Source organism: Borostomias antarcticus (genome assembly GCF_949987555.1).
Source record: "Borostomias antarcticus genome assembly, chromosome: 6".
NCBI lineage: Eukaryota > Metazoa > Chordata > Actinopteri > Stomiiformes > Stomiidae > Borostomias > Borostomias antarcticus.
Genome location: NC_140239.1, coordinates 14,021,354 through 14,043,853, shown reverse-complemented (window position 1 = coordinate 14,043,853; position 22,500 = coordinate 14,021,354). Strand labels below are relative to the sequence as shown.

Genomic DNA, 22,500 nt, shown 5'->3' with positions numbered 1-22,500 from the left:
AGATGCTAGTGGACTACAGCAGGAAGCAGGAAGATGAAAGTGATTCTAGTGGACTAGCAGGAAGCAGGAGCGGCCAATTGCCTGAACAGCAGTAGGACCCCTGTGGAGACAGTGTATTTACAAGTACAGTATATTGATGTACAGATCACCAGACATGGACAACAAACATCCCCGTATACGCATGATTGATCGGGTGTCTGACTGAGAACATCAACACTACCAACATGCTATGGAAGCAACACCATGCAGGACAAGTCACTGTAGAGAGTGTTTGGTCAGCAGAACATATCTCCCACACCTCCAGGACATCACACGGCGCTGCAGGACCAAGGTCAGGAGAATGTTGAAACATCCCAGCCACTCGGACAACAGCCTCTTCTCTCTGCTCAGGTACTGCCTACTGAAGAAGATCAACTCACAGAGGCTCAGAAGAAGCTTCTACCTTCAGACCATCCACATCCGGAATGAGTACACTCTGCTCATCTCTGTCCTTAACTCAGTACTATACTCTGCACAACAGCACTGTATATTTATACCTGCTAGATTATAAAAATCTACATTCTGTAAATAAACGTGAATATACATACATACTCTCTCTAGATCCATATGTATACTTCTCTATTTAGGTGAACTGTCCAATTTCATATGTCATCTCAGCTCATGGTATTGCAATCTGAAATATAGTCGATGGATAGCAGCTCTTAACTATAGTTGATGAACAGCAGCCTCACATAATTTGCCTCATACACTTTGCTTTCAATTCATATTATTAAATCTATGTCTTAAATTAAAGCCTGTCTCCTACTATATAGGTTAAGATAAAATACTGAACCCCTTTTTGAAGGGCCCTACTAATCACCAAGTACCTCAAAGTACTCCAAAGTATACCACAAAGTACCTCAAGGTACTCCAAAGTATACCACAAAGTACCGCAAAGTACTCCAAAGTAAAGCGCAAAGTACTGCAAAATATTGCAAAATACCAAAGTACCCCGAAGTATACAGCAAAGTACCCCAAAGTATACAGCAAAGAAGTACCTCAATGTATACCACAAAGTACCCCAAAGTATACTGCAAAGTACCCAAAGTTTACTGCAAAGTACTGCAAAGTACTACAAAGTACCCCAAAGTATACCACTAAGTACCGCAAAGTACTCCAAAGCACACCACAAAGTACATCAAAGTATTCCGCAGAGTACCGCAAAGTACCTCAAAGTACCCCAAAGTATACTGCAGAGTACTGCAAAGTATTGCTGTGTACCCCAAAGTATACCACAAAGTACTGCAAAGTACTGCAAAGTACTACAAAGTACCCCAAAGTATACCACTAAGTACCGCAAAGTACTCCAAAGCACACCACAAAGTACCTCAAAGTATTCCGCAGAGTACCGCAAAGTACCTCAAAGTACCCAAAAGTATACCACAAAGTACTGCAAAGTACTACAAAGTTCCCCAAAGTATACCACTAAGTACCGCAAAGTACTCCAAAGCACACCACAAAGTACCTCAAAGTATTCCGCAGAGTACCTCAAAGTACCCCAAAGTATACTGCAGAGTACTGCAAAGTATTGCTGTGTACCCCAAAGTATACCACAAAGTACTGCAAAGTACTGAAAAGTATACCACAGAGTACCCCAAAGTATACCACAAAGTACCTCAAAGCACCCCAAAGTATACTGCAAAGTTTCATGAGACACACCAAAGTATACCACAAGTACCACAAAGTACGCCAAAGTATACCAAAAAGTACCCTAACAGTATTATTCATTCACTTTTTAAATTATTACATTATCAGTCAAGTATTACATTACCAGTTTTGAAAAAAAAAGACCCATCTGATAATGTAATAACTTGACCAATAATGTAATAAGGTATTACATTATCAGAAAAATGGTATTACATTATCAGTCAGGACATTTTATTACATTATTGGTTAAGTTATTACATTATCAGGTTTTATTACATTTTCGATTGACTTAAGTCAAACTTTTATTACATTATCAGGCGTTATTACATTATCGGTTGATTATTACATTATCGGGTGCTACAAGCCTTGCTCATATTTCCGCTCCGCTAAAATCCTCTCCGCTGCCTCCGAATGTGTTTGATAGCTTGTTTCAAGTGCAGCCCATCCCTCTTTCTTGCATTGTCCATTGTTTGGACCACTAATAATCGAGATAATTAATAGACAGGTTATCAATATCTTAAACATTTTGTCTTCATATCCATTTTGTGACATCGGGAGATTCGTTCCCCCCCATATGTCTAGGCTGAGGGGAGACCGCCGGAGTCGGGAGAGCTGTGAAACTTAACTCAAACTCAAAATTGCAGGCTGCACAATAAAAGACACCTGTTTTCTTGTTAAACATGAATCATCTAGCATTGTCCATCTACTTCGGATGCCCCCATGTTTTTATACAGTTTCACATATCCTACATTAGGGTTGGGCAATTTGACGATAGTCTCCTCAACTGCGCATTTGAATGCTTGCGCGAATCGGCTCATACGTTGGGCAGCAGTCAACAAGGAAATGTTTTGGCTGTCACTAAAGCATTTTCACAGACGTTAGAGCTCAAGCTGTCTATGGGAGACCCTATTTTTACCATTGGATAAACAAGAAGATTGATTTAGGAAAGCAGTGTGATATTCCATTTGGGAAATGCACGTGATTGCTGGCGCATAGTAGGCTAGGCTAGACGCTTAGCGGAGGGGAGAGGGGCTCCCTGCCTTCTTCCCTCTGCTATATCAGTCTTAACTCTTCTTTTACAGCCCAACAAATAGCTACGGTAATAGCCTAGGTCTAAAACGAATGATTGGCCTGTCCTTGATCTTAGTCCACCTCCTAGACCTTGACAGTGGAGCAGAAAACGACTGCTCGACTTAAAGAATCTCTGTCGACTTAAAGGACAATGCTCGTTTTTGACAACCTGGACCTTATTTACGACATATTATAAAAAGTTTGACTCACCGAGATCACTTTTGTGTAGTTCAGAGGCCTGTAGAAGAAATTTAAAATCCAGCGCGAGCCAGTATATCCATGTAATGGCGGTGATCGGGGCAACGAGAATGCAGTTTCTCAAAATCTATTTTCGGCCGCTAAACGGTTGTTTTCATCAATCAGATTGGATGAATCGACAGTTGAGATTCCTCAAAGCGAGGCATTGTTGTGGTTTTCAAATACGGGGTCTTTAGCCTCTGTAATATGATCTTTACACGCCTTTCCCCACTTGCTCCAGCACGCATGCGCACAGGCCAGCGCGCAGACTGGCTATTCTCCGGCTACACTCGCGGCTTCCGAACTACACAAAAGTGATCTCGGTGAGTCAAACTTCTTATAATATGTCGTAAATAAGGTCCAGGTTGTCAAAAACGAGCATTGTCCTTTAAGGGTCTCCGACTGATGATTCGACGCGTCGACTTTCAGGGGGCAGCCCTAGATATAAGGTAGGTCTTTTGTGATTAATTGCCAGTTGTTATGGCTGTGCGTTTTGCTTTGCCTAGATTTAATCAGCACTCGAGAGTGTGAACTTTGCTTCCTGGAGCGGTGGGCTAATAAGCCTAGTAGCCTAGCCTAAACACTGATTAGGGGAGTAGGCTATTGCGTGCTGTGCCATAAGGGGGTGTATTTTATCGTTCTGTCATTCTTCTTCGTGGTGTTTGGCCATTGTTGTCATATAATGGCTCTGTAGTTTATTTAGTGTGTAGCCTACTTAAAAGCTTGCTTGTTTCGGTCAAATTATTGGCCTTTGTTGATGTGTTAAAAAACATCAGTAGCCATCAGTAGTTATGTATGTATGTCCTGTGATCAGGGCCGGACTGGGTGAATATTTCATGCCGGGAAATGTAGCCCCAGTCAGGCCACGAGCCGAGCCGACGCGGGGAGATGGAACACCTTCAGTTTCGTTTTGTTGACGGGGGAGGGGGGGGGGGGGCGCCTGTGATAGAGTGGCGAGACACCCGAATTTCCCCAAGGGGATTAATAAAGTATTTATCTATCTATCTAGCCTAGGCTACTGTAGTTTTCCTGTAAGTTTTTTATATATAAAAATGCCATTGCTCAGCGCCCTTCTGGTGCTGTGAAACCTCCCATCAGGACATGCTTTGAAAGCGCACCCCCAAAAATTTTGTACGCGCTGTGCGCGCGTTTCATTGGTCCTGTCTTTCCCGGTTCTAGGACCCACCAGACACCACTGGTTATCAAAAGTTTTGACTTGTCATTAAAAATAAAACTCGAACGCCGTTGTGTTTTGCGCTGTGCTTAGAGGGTGGGAGATATATTAGACCAGTGAGATGTCCAGGCCCTCTGCCCTGGTGTGTGGCAGCTGTTAGTGTCAGAGGGGAAGCCTCGTTCAGACTGCATGATTGCCATCTCTGAGGGATCTCTATTAGATGATGGTCAGCTAGCTCTTTTTCAGCTTCCACTGGCACATTTCCCCCCCAGATTTTTCTTTTTCAGAACTGACATTTTTTAAGGGCTCATGTCCCGCAGTATGTTGCATTAAATAGTATTTTGTACAGTAGATGGAAATGTGGCACATTGAGTTGTTTGTCAGGGTGTTACCTGTATTCTCATTAAAAAAGACTGGGCACGACACTGGATGCTATTTAATATTGATTTTTATTTATTAAAGTCCCGTCTTGTTTACCATGATTTGTGTATGATTACTTCTTTGCCATCCCCTTTCATAACCAAAAGTGGTCTGATTATTAAATTGCTATGGCTTCTTGATTTTGCTCTCAAAGTGTGCCAAATTGATGCATTTAAATTAACAATGTTAAAAAATGTCTCCAGGGGGGGCATGCCCCCGGACACCCCTAGAGGGTCAGGGGTCCATCCCCCATAGCTCCCCAAAATCCTGTGGGAAACACTGTTTATGGTTTGTGTGTCTTTGGTGCATGGTGGCAAAACCAAATGGGCCCCTAAAATATATTTTCCTGCAGGTTTCACCCGCTCTGAACTTCAGCCCCTGATGCTTTTCCCTTAGCCCCTAATGTTTTTGAATCCTAGATACACCCCTGGTTAACAGGTTGGTATAGAACAGTCAAGGTCAGGTTAACAGGTTGGTATAGAACAGTCAAGGTCAGGGTAACAGGTTTGTATAGAACAGTCAAGGTCAAAGGTCAGGTTATTAACAGGTTTGTATAGAACAGTCAAGGTCAGGTTATTAACAGGTTGGTATAGTCAAGGTCAGGTTAACAGGTTTGTATAGAACAGTCAAGGTCAAAGGTCAGGTTTTAACAGGTTGGTATAGAACAGTCAAGGTCAGGTTATTAACAGGTTGGTATAGAACAGTCAAGGTCAGGTTAAGAGGTTGGTATAGAACAGTCAAGGTCAGGTTAACAGGTTGGTATAGAACAGTCAAGGTCAGGTTAACAGGTTGGTATAGAACAGTCAAGGTCAGGTTAAGAGGTTGATATAGAACAGTATCAGACCTCTTGGTTTCTCTCTGAGCTTACGGACCAGCTCCATGGCCTTCCCCTCCCTGAGACACAACCACAGAGAGAGGGGGTGGAAAGAGAGAGAGAGAGAGAGAGAGAGAGAGAGAGAGAAAGCAGTGTTATAGTTTGGTTGTGGTGGGTGTAGATGTGGTTGTGGTGGGTGTGGTTGTGGTGGGTGTAGTTGTGGTGGTTGTAGTTGTGGTTGTGATGGGTGTAGTTGTGGTTGTGGTGGTTGTAGTTGTGGTTGTGGTTAGGGTTGTGGTGGGTGTAGTTTTGGGTGTGGTTGTGGTGGGTGTAGTTGTGGTGGGTGTAGTTGTGGGTGTGGTTGTGGTTAGGGTTGTGGTTGTGGTTAGGGTGGTTGTGTTTAGGGTTGTGGTTAGGGTTGTGGTTAAGGTTGTGGTTAAGGTTGTGGTTAGGGTTGTGGTTAGTGTTGTGGTTGTGGTTAGGTGGTTCTCACAGTGTATCCAGGGTCTCTCCTCCTCTCCAGGGTTGTCTCTGTAGGTCCACGATGTCTGTCTGCAGCTGCATCATCTCCTCCTCCAACTCACTCACACTCTCCGCCTGGCACACACACACACACGTACACACGCGCGCACACACACACACGCACACACACACTCACACACACACACACGCACACACACACACACACAACTGAATGAGTATCCTGGTGAGTCCTGAGTAGGTAGTGAGTTGTTGGTTAAATTCCTCCAGATGAATACTGGACACCCTACTCTGATAGAGCAGCCTGGTACGACCATCCCGTTCTCTCAAGCCAGATGAATACTGGACACCCTGCGCTGATAGAGTAGTCTGGTACGACCATCCCGTTCTCTCAAGCCAGATGAATACTGGACACCCTGCGCTGATACAGTAGTCTGGTACGACCGTCCCGTATCCAGACCATACAGGGCCAATCAGGGACTGCGTTTTAACTGCTCTCCCGACCCACAGCAGCCCCTGATTGGTTCGTGTCCCTGCCGCTCGGTAAACAAACATGGTGGCTCCCGAAGCAACGAGTGGTAACGTTAACGTTAGAAGAATAAACGCAGCTATAAGTGCAGTTATTGCAGAAATAGACTTAATCACAACACTTAAACAAGAACAAGAGTATGCACTAGCGGAGTTTCTCGGTGGAAAAGACGTTTTTGCCGTTCTTCCGACTGGATTTGGCAAAAGTTTGCTGAACGCTGATTGGCTGAAGGTGTTTGTCTGTCAAGGCAAGTACCCCCGCCCACAAAATCGCTCTCTATGGGGCGAAGGCCAGACCGATATTGCGGAGCGAAGCAGTGAGCTCGCTAGATCGGGATGGTCATACCAGGCTACTGATAGAGAGCTAGAACCTTTAATTGGTGTAGCTGGTTAAAACGCTGTTTGCAACGTGGGAGACTGGGGTTCGAATCCCACCCTGGGCATGCAGAAACTTATGGGCTACACACACACACAAACACATGTTAAAACACACACAAACGCAACAGATGAACCTATGACCTAAAAACACAACACTCACACACATTTAACAGACAAGGTCTTACCTGGCCACAGCTGACTGCAGTCTGCTCCATCTCCTTCCAAACACCCAGCAGCTTCTCAGAGGCTGGAAACAGTAACCACATTACCATCATCATCATCATCATCCTCACTGAATGTCACAGAACGCTATGTTCATGAAAGTACTAGGCTTAATAAGATACCCAGTATCTGAACCTAGTAGTACCAGTATCCACCCTACCCTGCCCGTCACACACACGCACACACACACATACACGCACGCACACACACACACGCACACACACGCACACACACACGCACACAGACACGCACACGCACACACACACACGCACACACACACGCACACACACACACGCACAGACACGCACACAGACACGCACACACACACGCATACACACACACACACACACGCACACAGACACGCACACAGACACGCACACAGACACAGACACAGACACATACACACACACACACACACACACACACACAGAGTCAGTACTGTACCTATGCCGGTGGTCCTCTGTTCCTGGTACTTGTCCATGTCGATGTGCAGGCTGGTGGTGAAGAAGTCCAGCTTGGCGGTCAGTCTCTGGTGCATGGACACCATCTGGTTCTTCTGCTTGGACAGAGACGAGTTGTGCCTCAGCAGACTCATGCTGTAGGACACGAGGACGGAGATCAACTGGGTTCCAGTGTGTGCGTGAGTGTGTGTGTGTGTGTGTGTGTGTGTGTGTGTGTGTGTGAAAAAGAGAGAGAGCAGGAGTGTGTGTGAAAAAGAGAGAGAGCAGGAGAGTGTATGACCATATCCGTATCTGTGTGTGTTTGTGTGTGTGTGTGTGAATGTGTTTGAGTGTACTGTACTGTACGTGTGTGTGTGTGTGAGTATGTGTGTGTGTCTGTGTCTGTGTGCGTGTGTGTGTGAATGTGTGTCTGTGTGTGTGAGTAGGGGTGCAACAGATCACAAAACTCACAGATTGTGTCACGATGGGGTTCTTTTTCGGATGTGAGGGAGACAACTACAACATGCTTTCCATTAATTCTGCAAAACACAGGGAAGCCAACATGCTCCTATACATGCAACTTGAATGATGCAGGAGGCTTTTCAAGTTCTTCCCATCCTCTGCTAGCGCTAGCCACAACTCTCTCTCTGCTAGGGCTAGCCAGGACTCTCACTCTGCTAGCACTAACCATGACTCTCACTCTGCTAGGGCTAGCCACGACTCTCACTCTGCTAGCACTAGCCATGACTCTCACTCTGCTAGCTCTAGCCACAACTCTCACTCTGCTAGCACTAACCACGACTCTCACTCTGCTAGGGCTATCCATGACTCTCCCTCCATGAGGGCTAGCCACAACTCTCACTCTGCTAGCACTAACCACGACTCTCACTCTGCTAGGGCTAGCACAACTCTCACTCTGCTAGCACTAGCCACAACTCTCACTCTGCTAGGGCTAAACATGACTCTCCCTCCATGAGGGCTAGCCACAACTCTCACTCTGCTAGGGCTAGCCATGACAATCACTCTGCTAGCTCTAGCCACAACCCTCACTCTGCTACCACTAGCCACAACTCTCACTCTGCTAGCACTAGCCATGACTCTCACTCTGCTAGGGCTAGCCATGACTCTGACTCTGCTAGCACTAGCCATGACTCTCACTCTGCTAGCGCTAGGACTCTCACTCCGCTAGCACTAACCATGACTCTCACTCTGCTAGGGCTAGCCACAACTCTCCTGCTAGCACTAGCCACAACTCTCATTCTGCTAGCACTAGCTATGACTCTCACTCTGCTAACGGATCAGAATCTTTTTCAGATCAGAATCTTTTTTTAAATAAGGGAGACAACTATAACATGCTTTCCATTAATTCTGCAAAACACGGGGAAGCCAACATGCTCCTATACATGCAACTTGAATGATGCGGGAGGCTTTTCAAGGGCTAGGGCTAGCCACGACTCTCACTCTGCTAGCACTATCCATGACTCTCACTCTGCTAGAGCTAGCCATGACTCTCACTCTGCTAGCACTAACCACAACCCTCACTTTGCTAGCACTAGCTATGACTATCACTCTGCTAGCACTAGCCACAACTCTCCCTCCGCTAGCACTAGCTATTACTCTCACTCTGCTAGGGCTAGCCATGACTCTCACTCTGCTAGCACTAACCATGACTCTCACTCTGCTAGGGCTAGCTACGACTCTCACTCTGCTAGCACTAACCATGACTCTCACTCTGCTAGGTCTAGCCATGACTCTCACTCTGCTAGCACTAGCCGCAACCCTCACTTTGCTAGCACTAGCCACAACTATCACTCTGCTAGCCACAACTCTCACTCTGCTAGCACTAGCCGCAACTCTCACTCTGCTAGCACTAGCTATTACTCTCACTCTGCTAGCACTAGCTATGACTCTCACTCTGCTAGGGCTAGCCATGACTCTCACTCTGCTAGCACTAACCATGACTCTCACTCTGCTAGGGCTAGCCATGACTCTCACTCTGCTAGCACTAGCCACAACTCTCCCTCCCTCCGCTAGCACTAGCTATGACTCTCACTCAGCTAGCACTAGCCATAACTCTCACTCTGCTAGCACTAGGACTCTCACTCCGCTAGCACTAGCTATGACTCTCACTCTGCTAGCGCTAGCCATGAATCTCACTCTGCTAGCACTAGCCATGACTCTCACTCCGCTAGCACTAGCCATGACTCACTCTGCTAGGGCTAGCCATGACTCTCACTCTGCTAGCACTTCACTCTGCTAGCACTAACCATGACTCTCACTCTGCTAGCCATGACTCTCACTCTGCTAGCACTAGCCACAACTCTCCCTCCCTCCGCTAGCACTAGCTATGACTCTCACTCAGCTAGCACTAGCCATAACTCTCACTCTGCTAGCACTAGGACTCTCACTCCACTAGCACTAGCTATGACTCTCACTCTGCTAGCACTAGCCATGACTCTCACTCTGCTAGCACTAGCCATGACTCTCACTCCGCTAGCACTAGCCATGACTCACTCTGCTAGGGCTAGCCACAAGTCTCACTCTGCTAGGGCTAGCCATGACTCTCCCTCCGCTAGGGCTAACCATGACTCTCTCTCCGCTATGGCTAGCCACAACTCTCACTCTGCTACCACTAGCCACAACTCTCCCTCCGCTAGCACTAGCTATGACTCTCACTCTGCTAGCACTAGCCACAACTCACTCTGCTAGCACTAGCCAAAACTCTCACTAGCGCTAGGACTCGAACTCCGCTAGCACTAGCTATGACTCTCACTCCGCTAGGGCTAGCCATGACTCTCACTCTGCTAGCGCTAGCCACAACTCTCCTGCTAGCACTAGCCACAACTCTCATTCTGCTAGCACTAGCTATGACTCTCACTCTGCTAACGGATCAGAATCTCTTTCAGATCAGAATCTTTTTTTTAAATAAGGGAGACAACTATAACATGCTTTCCATTAATTCTGCAAAACACAGGGAAGCCAACATGCTCCTATACATGCAACTTGAATGATGCGGGAGGCTTTTCAAGGGCTAGGGCTAGCCACGACTCTCACTCTGCTAGCACTATCCATGACTCTCACTCTGCTAGGGCTAGCCATGACTCACTCTGCTAGCGTTAGCCACAACTCTCACTCTGCTAGCACTAGCCACAACTCTCACTCCGCTAGCACTAGCCATGACTCTCACTGCTAGGGCTAGGACTCTCACTTTGCTAGTGCTAGCCATGACTCTGATAGGGCTAGCTATAGCTCTCACTCTGCTAGGGCTAGCCATGACTCTCACTCTGCTAGCACTAGCCATGACTCTCACTCTGCTAGGGCTAGCCATGACTCATTTTTTGCAACGCGAAATGCTAAAAATTGGATTCAACATGGATTTGTTTTTTTCATAATCAACCAATTGTTGTGCTTCTGAGTATTCTCCCACATAGCATGCATGTCTGCCTTGTCTATTGTTTCACTGCAACTCAGCATCAAGATTTATATTAGGGAATTATTACTTGGTTACATTTCACAGTTAATACGCGGGGGTGATCTGTACGGATCCCAGATCAAATACGTTCTGTTACACCACTATGTGTAGGTTTGTGTTAGGGATGGGAATCTCTAGGAAACTTTATGACTCGATTCAATTCTGATTCAGAGGGCGATTATGAAACGATTATCTATTATAAAACGATTATTGATGTATCTTGATGCATCAACGTTTTTTATTTGAGATTACTGCTCTTCCTCCAGGCTCCGGGTGGAAACATGAAATGTGATGCCTCATGTTTGTTGAGTTCCCAAAGGATTTTGTTTTAGCTCGACACAACTTGCATACTGTGTGGCTCTAGTCCAGGTCTTTTCAACTTCATAGAAGCCAAGGTGCTTGCATACTGTAGGTTCTTCCTCATACTCAGCCATCTTCACCAAAACTCAAACGTAAATACGGCACGTTTGTTTTCACGTTCACGTCCGTTACGGAACTTAGGATTCACCAACTTTTGTCAAACATTTTATGCAAGGCAGACACAAGGAATTTACTCAGGTTTACTTACTTACAACTTACAACGTTTTTCTTTTTCTAACCCGTTTTCCCCCACCCCTAGTGTGTGTGTGTGTATGTGTGTGTGTGTCTTACATGGCCACCTTCTGTCCCTACTGTAGTCTCTGCCAGGTGTGTGTGTGTGTGTCTTACATGGCCACCTTCTGTCCCTGCTGTAGTCTCTACCAGGTGTGTGTGTGTGTGTCTTACATGGCCACCTTCTGTCCCTGCTGTAGTCTCTACCAGGTGTGTGTGTGTGTGTGTGTGTGTGTCTTACATGGCCACCTTCTGTCCCTGCTGTAGTCTCTGGCAGTCCTCCCTCAGGGAGCGGATGCTGTGCCAGGCCTGACCCCAGGTCCTCCTCAAGGCAGAGTAGGACAACACCTGCAGAGGGTCCGTCTCTGAGAACACACACACACACACACACACACACACACACACACACACACACACACATGCACACACACACACACACAAATATTCACACACACACACACACACACACACAAATATTCACACACACACACATACACACACACATACACACACGCACAGTCATGTCTCTGTGCATCCTGGTGTATGTGTGTGTGCGTGTCTGTGATGTCTTTATGCAGCCAGGTGTGTGTGTGTCTTTATTTGTGAGTGTGTGTGTGTGAGACAGAGTGTGTTTCTGTGTGTGTGTAAGTGTGTGTGAGTGTGTGTGTGTGTAAGTGTGTGTGTGTGTTAGTGTGTGTGAGTGCGTGTGTGAGAGCGCGGGTGTGTGTGTGAGTGTGTGCGTGAGTGTGTGTGTGAGTGAGTGTGTGTGTGTGTGTGTGTGTGTGTGTGTGTGTGTTAGGGCATGTAGCACCCGATAATGTAATAATTAACTGATAATGTAATAAAAGTTTGACTTAAGTCAATCGAAAATGTAATAAAACCTGATAATGTAATAACTTAACCAATAATGTAATAAAATTTCCTGACTGATAATGTAATACCATTTTTCTGATAATGATATACCTTATTACATTATTGGTCAAGTTATAACATTATCAAGTGGGTCTTTTTTTTCAAAACTGGTAACGTAATACTTGACTGATAATGTAATAATCTAAAAAAGCGAATGAATACTGCTGTTAGGGTACTTTGTGGTATACTTTGGCGTACTTTGTGGTACTTGTGGTATACATATATGTGTCTTATGATACTTTGCAGTATACTTTTGGGTGCTTTGAGGTACTTTTGTGATATACTTTGGGGTACTCTGTGGTATACTTTGCAGTACTTTGTGGTATACTTTGGGGTACACAGCAATACTTTGCAGTACTCTGCAGTATACTTTGGGGTACTTTGAGGTACTTTGATATTTTGCGGTAGTTTGCAGTAAACGTTGGGGTACTTTGCAGTACTTTGCGGTACTTTGCGGAATACTTTGAGGTATTTTGTGGTGTGCTTTGGAGAACTTTGCGGTCCTTAGTGGTATACTTTGGGGTACTTTGTGGTACTCTGCAGTATACTTTGGCTACTTTGCATTATACTTTGGGGTACTTTGTGGTATACATTGAGGTACTTACCCAAACTTTGCAGTAATGCGTGGTCATTTGTGGTACTTTGTGGTATACGGAGGTACTTTGCACTATGCTTTGGGGTACTTTGCTGTACTTTGTGGTATACTTTGTGCAGTACTTTGTGGTATACTTTACTTTGGGATACACAGCAATACTTTGCAGTGCTCTGCAGTATACTTTGGGGTACTTTGATATTTTGCGATAGTTTGCAGTAAACATTGGGGTACTTTGCAGTACTTTGCGGAATACTTTGAGGTACTTTGTGGTGTGCTTTGGAGTACTTTGCGGTAGTTAGTGGTATACTTTGGGGTACTTTGTGGTACTCTGCAGTACTTTGCAGTATACTTTGGGTACTTTGCGTTATACTTTGGGGTACTTTGTAGTACTTTGTGGTATACATTGAGGTACTTACCCATACTTTGCAGTAATGTGTGGTAATTTGTGGTACTTTGTGGTATACGGAGGTACGTTGCAGTATGCTTTGGGGTACTTTGCGGTACTTTGTGGTATACTTTGGGGTATACTTTGCAGTATACTTTGGGGTACTTTGCTGTATACTTCGGGGTACTTTGTGGTATTTTGCAGTATTTTGCAGTACTTTGCATTATACTTTGGAGTACTTTGCAGTATTTTGTGGCATACTTTGGAGTACTTTGAGGTACTTTGTGGTATACTTTGGAGTACTTTGAGATACTTAGTGATTAGTAGGGCCCTTCAAAAAGGGGTTCAGTATTTTATCTTAGCCTATATAGTAGGAGACAGGATTTAATTTAAGACATAGTTTTAACTATATGAATTGAAAGCAAAATGTATGAGGCAAATTACGTGAGGCTGCTGTTCATAAACTATAGTTAAGAGCTGCTATCCATGGACTATATTTCAGATTGCAATACCATAACTCCCCCGATACTCATCTCCAAACTCAACAACTGTCTCAACACTGGAGACAGTCAACCTCTAACCCTCAACACTGGAGAAAGTCACCCTCTCACCCTAAACACTGGGCTGTTTCATATCCTCTGTACAAACACGACTGCATAGTTACCTACAATTCCAGCTCAATTATCAATTCACTGATGACAGCTGCGGTAGGCCTGATCTCCAACACTCTCTACAGTGACTTGTCCTGCATGGTGTTGCTTCCATAGCATGTTGGTAGTGTTGATGTTTTCAGTCAGACGCCCTCATAATCTGGTCCTTGGTGATCTGTACATCAACATACTGTACTTGTAAATACACTGTCTCCACAGGGGTCCCACTGCTGTTCAGGCAATTGGCTGCTCCTGCTTCCTGCTAGTCCACTAGAATCACTTTCATCTTCCTGCTTCCTGCTGTAGTCCACTAGCATCTCCATTATCTTACTGACGTTCGGGTGGAGGTTGTTGCCCTGACAACATTTAGTTTGGCACTCCACCCCCTCCACGAAGGCCTTCTCATTATTGTTGGAGATCAGGCCTACCGCAGCTGTGTCATCAGTGAATTGATAATTGAGCTAGAATTGTAGGTACAGTAACTACAGTCGTGTTTGTACAGAGGATATGAAACAGCCCAGTGTTGAGGGTGAGAGGGTGACTTTCTCCAGTGTTTAGGGTGAGAGAAGATGAGGTGTGGCTGCCCACTCTCACCACCTGAGGTCTGCCCGTCAGGAAGCCCAGGATGCACCTGTGCAGGAAGGGTTTAATCTCCAATCTCCATCCTGCATTTGGAGATGAGTATGGGGGAGTTGTGTGGGCATTACTGTGCAGGGTTGTGTGATGTGTAGTGCAGCAGATCTGTGGTAGTAGTGCTTGTAGTTAGTGCATGCTGCATGCCGCTTCTGCTTGCCACTCTGCTTTCAGCTACCGCCGCCAGCTAGCCCTCCTTATGGAGGGTGAAAAGAGGAGCCGAGTGCGTAAGTCTTCTGCCAGTACAAAGCCACTCCACTGCCAAGACTCCTACAGTACAGTGCCTCCCCGCGGCCACACATGGTAAATGTGTAACTCGCGGTCCCAGGCTAAACTGTAGGGGATCTCGGTGTGTGGACACGCACTGGCTCCTGCCAACCACTGTCCCAGCTATGGGCAAATAGCATTGGCAGATGTGGCTCAAAGCCATAGTAGGCAACCCATCTAGGAGAAGGTCACTCTGAACAAAAACCACAGGTGCTGCTCGTGCCTGGCTCCGTACCGTATACCATCTGGAGGTGTGGAGCAAGTGCGGATTAGGGTTTTAAGCCCAAAACGGCCAGAGTAGGGCTGTGAGGAGTTGCGCCCCACAGTCCTTAACCAGCAAAAAGCCCTGATGGAAGAACACTGAAGAGATACCCAGCCCAGAGGAAGCCCGGGGCCCCCGTCTGGAGCCAGGCCCGGACGGAGGGCCCGTCTGCGAGCGCCTGGTGGCTGGGCTTTTCATGGAGCCCGGCCGGGCCCAGCCCGAAAGAGCAACGTGGAAACAACATCTCCGTCTCATCTGTCCCGTGGACCCACCACCCGTGGGAGGAACTGTTGGGGTCGGGTGCGCTGCCAACTAGGTGGCAGTGAAGGCGGAGGGCACTGACGGACCGGACCCAGGTGGCAAAGGCTGGCTCTGGGGACATGGAACGTGACCTCACTGGGGGGGAAGGAGCCGGAGCTTGTGAGGGAGGTGGAGCGATACCAACTTCACCTGGTGGGGCTAACCTCCACGAACAGCACCGGCACCGGAACCAAACTCCTGGATAGGGGTTGTACTTCTCCGGAGTTGCTTATGGTATGGAGCGTAAGGCAGGTGTGGCTATACTATCTAGCCCCCAGCTGAGCGCCTCTGTGCTGGAGTTCACCCCAGTGGACGAGGCGCCTCCGTGCGCCTTAGGACTGTGAGGGGGGGGACTCTGACTGTGGTTTGTGCTTATGCACCGAACAGCAGTTCGGAGTACTCGGCCTTCCTGCAGACCCTAATTGGAGTCCTATTTGGGACTCAATGCACACATGGGCAATGATGGAAAAACGTGAAGGGGTGTGATTGGGAGGCCACCACGATCTGAACCCGAGTGGTGTTTTGTTGTTGGACTTCTGTGCTAGTCACGGTTTGTCCATAACAAACACCATGTTCGAACACAAGGATGCCCACAAGGACACCTGGCATCAGAAAACCTTAGGCCGAAGGTCGATGATCGTTTTTGTTATTGTATCATCTGATCTGAGGCCATGTGTTTTGGACACTCAGGTGAAGAGAGGGGCAGAGCTGTCCACTGAGCACCATCTGGTGGTGAGCTGGTTTCGATGGCAGAGGAAGCCTCTGGACAGACCTGGAAAACCCAAGTGTGTAGTGAGGGTTAACTGGGAACGTCTGGAGGAAGAGCCTGTCCGGAGAGATTTCAATTGCCACCTCCGGCGGAGCTTCTCAGGCATCCCTGTGGAGGTTGGGGACATCGAACATGAGTGGTCGGTGTTCAAAGCCTCCATTGCTGAAGCTGCGGCTGGGAGCTGTGGCCTGAGGGCCATAGGTACTTCAAGGGGCGGTAACCCCCAGTGGTGGACACGGGGGGTCAGGGAAGCCGTCCGACTGAAGGAGGAGGCCTTCCGGGATATGTTAGCCCGGAGGACCCCAAAAGCAGTTGCAGGGTATCGACTGGCCCGGAGGGCTGCAGCTTCGGCCGTGACCAAGGCAAAGCAGCGGGTGTGGGAGCATTTCGGAGGAACCATGGAGAAGGACTTTCTGTTGGCACCAAGGTGTTTCTGGAAGACCATCAGACACCTCAGGAAGGGAAAGTGGGGGACCATCCAAGCTGTATACAGCAAGGATGGGACACTGCTGACCTCAACTGAGAAGGTTGTTGAGCGTCGGAAGGAGCAATTTGAGGAACTCCTGAACCCGACTAATCCACCCTCTACGATTGAGGCAGAGCCGCAAGATGATGGGGGGTCATCGTCAATTTCCCTGGAGGAGGTCACTGACGTAGTCAAACAACTCCACAGTGGCAAAGCCCCAGGGACTGATGAGATCCATCTAGAAATGCTGAAGGCGCTGGGTGTTGAGGGGCTGTCTTGGTTGACACGCCTCTTTAACATTGCGTGGAAGTCTGGGTCAGTGCCAAAGGAGTGGCAGACTGGGGTGGTGGTCCCAATATTCAAAAAAGGGGACAAGAGGGTGTGTGCCAATTACAGAGGCATCACATTACTCAGCCTCCCAGGGAAAGTGTACTCCAAGGTGCTGGAAAGGAGGGTCCGGCCGATAGTCGAACCTCAGATTGAAGAGGAACAATGTGGATTTCATCCTGGTCGCGGAACCACCGGCCATCCAATCCCTGTACACCCAGAGCAAGAGCTGTGTCCGTGTTCTTGGCAGTAAGTCAAGATTTTCATGGACAGGATATTGAGGCGTGGCCGTGGGGAGGTGGGTTTGCAGTTTGGTGAGCTGGGGATCGCGTCGCTGCTGTTTGCAGATGATGTGGTCCTGATGGCATCATTGGCCAGCGACCTCCAGCAATGGATAGGAACTCTGGATAGGTTTGCAACTGAGTGTGAAGCGGCTGGGATGAGAATCAGCACTTCTAAATCTGAGGCCATGGTTCTCAGCAGGAAACCGCTTCTGCTGGTCTGTCCGCTTCGAGTAGGAAATTAGTCCTTACCCCAAGTGAAGGAGTTCAAGTATCTGGGGGTCTTGTTCACGAGTGAGGGAACCATGGAGAGGGAGTTTGGCTGGAGAATCGGAGGAGCTGGTGCGGTTCTGCAGTCGCTTTACCGCACTGTTGTGACGGAAAGAGAGCTGAGCCAAAAGGCAAAGCTCTCGATCTACTGGTCTATCTTCGTCCCTACCCTCACCTATGGTCATGAAGGATGGGTCATGACCGAAAGAACGAGATCACGGATACAAGTGACCGAAATGAGTTTTCTCCAGAGGGTGGCTGGGGTCTCCCTGAGAGATTGGGTGAGAAGTTCAGTCATCCAGGAGAGACTCAGAGTAGAGCCGCTGCTCCTTTGCGTTGAAAGGAGCCAGTTTAGGTTGTTCGGGCACCTAGTTTGGATGCCTCCTGGGAGGTGTTCCAGGCGTGTCCGGCTGGGAGGAGGCCACGGGCAGACCTGCAAACTCTGGAGTAGTGAAAAAGGTGACGACATACAAAACTAAAACCCTTTAGATTCATTGAAACTACCATGGTTAACATAAAAAAGGTGGTTGTAGCCAAAAGGTGACAAGTTTGCAGGTCTGCACGGGGTAGACCCAGGACTAGGTGGCGGGACTACATCTCCGCACTGGCCTGTGAGCGGCTTAAGATTCCCCAGGCAGAGCTGGTTGATGCTGCTAGGGAAAGGGATGTCTGGGGCCCCCTGCTGGGACTGCTGGTACCTCAAAGTACCCTAAAGTATACTGCAGAGCACTGCAAAGTATTGCTGTGTACCCCAAAGTATACCACAAAGTACTGCAAAGTATACCATAGAGTACCCCAAAGTATATCACAAAAGTACCTCAAAGCACCCAAAAGTATATTGCAAAGTATCATAAGACACATATATGTATACCACAAGTACCACAAAGTACGCCAAAGTATACCACAAAGTACCCTAACAGCAGTATTCATTCGCTTTTTTAGATTATTACATTATCAGTCAAGTATTACGTTACCAGTTTTGAAAAAAAAAGACCAACCTGATAATGTAATAACTTGACCAATAATGTAATAAGGTATTACATTATCAGAAAAATGGTATTACATTATCAGTCAGGGCATTTTATTACATTATTGGTTAAATTATTACATTATCAGGTTTTATAACATTTTCGATTGACTTAAGTCAAACTTTTATTACATTATCAGGCGTTATTACATTATCAGTTAATTATTACATTATCGGGTGCTACAGGGCATTAACAACTTTTTCAGGTCGACTTATCTATCAATAAAGTCTAAGTCAAGTCGACAAGTCGTGTGATGACGTCATCACACTTACACAGCGGAGGAATAGCCTAGCTTACATAGATACAGCAACAACAACAACAAAACACCATAACATAATGGCCTGGGGGGTATTCCACAAAGCTGGCTAACTGAGTAAGCCTGACTTTAGCAATGAGTAAAACCTGGAAACTCTTCAGATCTGGAACATGGACTGAAGAAAAAAATAGCTTTCCAGGTTTTACTTTGTGCAGAAGTGAGGCTTACCCAGTTAGCCAGCTGTGTGGAATACCCCCTTGAAGTAAGTCAGCAATGTGTGCATTGGTCGCGGCATTTGCATAGCTCACGTTAGCTCATGTAAGGAGGAGTAATTATGGCCCGTGTGGATTTACTAACTGGATTTCACAACAAATTGAATTTGCGAACTGAGCAATCGTCGCTACTTGTCCACATGTGGTATTGCGAACGTAGCTAACTAAGCAAACACTCGTGAGGAACGTTGCCGCTGTCATCATCAGAAGGTAATTTAAGCTGCTAGTTGTCTTGTTAGCTCCGATATGGCTAGCATAGTATCTCCCTGTCAGTTGAATCTCCGCGCTCCACATACTACATAATAGAGAGATCAGCAGCATGCAGCAACGTAGTTAGTGTAGCTAACGTAGTGTATCAGCGCAAGAACCCTCATGAGTCTGGTGTTGAGGTTGAGACTATCTCAGGTACAGAAACAGAGAGAGAGAGAGGGGGGGGGGAAACACACTGTTAATGCCCTAGTGTGGGTGTGAGTGTGTGTGTGATCGTGTGTGTGAGCGTGTGTGTGAGTGAGTGTGTGTGTGAGTGTGTGTGTGAGTGAGTGAGTGTGTGTGTGTGTGTGTGTGTGTGTGTGTGAGTGTGTATGTGAGTGTGTGAGTGTGTGTGTGTGTGTGTGTACTCACGGACGTAGCGTATGTTGTCAGGGAGTGTGCGAGGGCTGAACTGGGGTTCGTAGCTGCAGGAGGAGCGGTCGAACAGGAAGACCAGCGGGAGGTCTGTGCGCCGGCCGTCGATCTCCTAACACACACACGCACACACACACACGCACACACACGCACACTCACACACACACACACACACGCGCACACACACACACACACACACTCACACACACACATTTGAATTCTTTATTTAGGTCTGCTTTTTTAAAATACATTGCAGCGGCTCAAATATAATTCCTTTGCTGTCGTGTTGTTTGGTCGTTAAACATGTCACGTTTCATAGATACAAGCAAGCTTCTAGGATGGACACAATATGCCTACAGTACATGCACATACATACACACATACATGTATCTTGGTGGTATAATACACATCAGCCATTCTCATCCAGTGGGCTGTGGAGGCAGTGCTAGCCTACTGCCAAATGGTTAGAAAAAAATTAAATCAAAGTTTGGTAATTTTATATCTACATGTACTCAATAATTCACATATAAATAAAAAATGACCACACCAATCACATCCATTGGGGTTGAGACACATGTGTTGGGCTAACATAGCCAGCGAACGTTCCCTCAGATCTCATGTGTTTGGGAAGGTGGTCCTTGGAATTTTTTTTAACAATCAAAAGTGGGCCTTAAGTTATAAAAGGCCGAGAACCCCTGCTATACATAATAATAAGGAAGCATACAGAAAATACCGCTAACAATTTATTGGTAAATTGGTATCCAGTGGTAAATTGGTATTCAAGTTACCACTAGGTTTTATTTTTTTAAACGGAGGAAACTGGAGGTTCCTCGCTCGTGGAACCTTCTGTGGTTCTAGGTGGAGGAGGACAGGCCCTTTTGCAACCGTGTATTTGTCTTCGCGGTTGCACTGTTCGTCCACATGCAACCGCGCTTTCGGGCCCCTGAAACCGTGTTTGTTTAAAACCCGAGTCCAGGGTGAAGTTTTTGGACAATTCCGGTTTCAGCGGTTGTGTGTGGATATGATAACCGCAGTCTTTTATTGCTCGTCTCCATTGTTTGACGTCAGAGCGACGGTAAACACAGGAAGTAAACAGCAGCTGTGTTCGAAACGGTTCGAAATCATTCACTCGTTCACTCACTCCCTATTCCCTATGTAGTGTTTCCCATATAGTGAACTACATAGGGAATGATTAAACGGTTTTCGGACACTACATGGAACGTCATTCCGTCGGGTATTCATGGACACAAGCAGCGTGCGTAATGTAAACAAACCGAGCACTGATGGCACTGGCAGCAGGTTGAAATATACTCAGGTAGTATTCAGTTTCCATGTTCAGTTTTGAATGTTGAATCCCAAATAAATTGCTGAAAAATGATGTGCAAGTGTGGTTTTGTCAACTATGGTGCTGTCTGCTAATAGCAGGCTGTAAAGTTGCACAATAAGAACGTGAAAGCTAGTTGGCTCACAACAGCAGCTTTCATAACATTAACGGTAGCTGTCGGTGGTTTAAGCAGTTAGCCAACATTACAATGATGATTCCTGTAGCTATTTTGATGCTGCGTTGGTTCGACTTCTGTTTCTCAGGCATAAATGGAGGCAAACTCAAACTCACATTAGCATCAAAACAGGTACAGGAATCATCGTAACGTTAACTAACTGCCTTTGCCACCGATAGCTACCGTCTTCTTCACGTCGTATGTTTGTATCTGTCCAAACAAAAGATTCTGCCCTGCGAATCAGAATAAAGATAGACGGGGACCGCACTCAAAGGAATGTCTTGTGTATTTTTATTGGCACAAAACGTTTTTGGCCATCTGGCCTTCTTCAGTGTGCATATAACAATGGTTTGGTTTGTGGATTAAATAGGCTGGTGTCCCTGCGAGTCGCCATTGTTGTTTGTGTTTTCGTATATTCCACCTTTCCGCGCTCCTGTTCCAGTATTGACTCTGGCTTCTGATTGGTTAAAATGGCCTTTCCGTTTGAAGTTACATCGCCACCTATTGCTTTGGCATGTATATTACATCACTTGGTAGTGGATTTTGCGGTTTCGTGTGGAAGATATAATTTTCTATCACGCCACTCGTGGGGACGAAGATTTTTGTGAAACCGGAGACCGAAAAACTTCGGTTGCAAAAGTATACAGGCTTGTGTGGACAAGGCCTAAGGCTCTCTGACTGGCGTGTCGTCACTATTAAGCATGCTTAGTAAATGGGAGAGGCGTGTTGATATATATATCCATTCAAAGTCAGGTACATCCACACACATATACACACGCACGCACACACACACACCAAAACACACACACACACACACACACACAACAACAACCAAAACACGCACACATATTGACTGTACCATGTATTAGCATGTAGTATTACAGTGTGTATGTGTGTGTTTGTGTGTGTCTAGTATTACTGTGTGTGTTTGTGTGTGTGTATCTTACTGTGTAGTCCACAGCACACTGCACTGCCTCTCCATTGGGCTCCAGGGCAAGTCCCGCCTCCAGCAGTAGCTCCTGATTGGCTGGAGGAATGTTGGTGTCCTGTGCGATTCGCTGCTGGAGGTCTGCCACGCTCTCATTGGTCGAGACCGAGTAAGTGAAAATCTTAGCAGAGACCATGTTCAACACATGAACCAGCTGGAGAGAGAGACAGAGAGAGAGAGAGAGAGAGACAGAGAGAGACAGA

The 22,500-nt window shown here is 46.6% G+C and overlaps 1 protein-coding gene across 1 annotated transcript in view; it reads right to left on the bottom strand.

Moving 5' to 3' along the window:
- The window catches only part of ikbkb (inhibitor of nuclear factor kappa B kinase subunit beta), a gene marked incomplete at its 3' end in the record, with an annotated part of 77,702 nt that overhangs the window by 5,639 nt on the left and 49,563 nt on the right, over window positions 1-22,500 (bottom strand). Inside the window, exons 11-17 of the mRNA XM_084440007.1 lie at window positions 22,257-22,451; window positions 19,808-19,922; window positions 11,755-11,878; window positions 7,455-7,606; window positions 6,974-7,035; window positions 5,896-5,999; window positions 5,433-5,482 (exon numbers count right to left, since the gene is read on the bottom strand). Of these exons, the coding sequence (XP_084296133.1) occupies window positions 5,433-5,482; window positions 5,896-5,999; window positions 6,974-7,035; window positions 7,455-7,606; window positions 11,755-11,878; window positions 19,808-19,922; window positions 22,257-22,451 (802 nt within the window). The remainder of the gene's footprint in view (window positions 1-5,432; window positions 5,483-5,895; window positions 6,000-6,973; window positions 7,036-7,454; window positions 7,607-11,754; window positions 11,879-19,807; window positions 19,923-22,256; window positions 22,452-22,500) is intronic.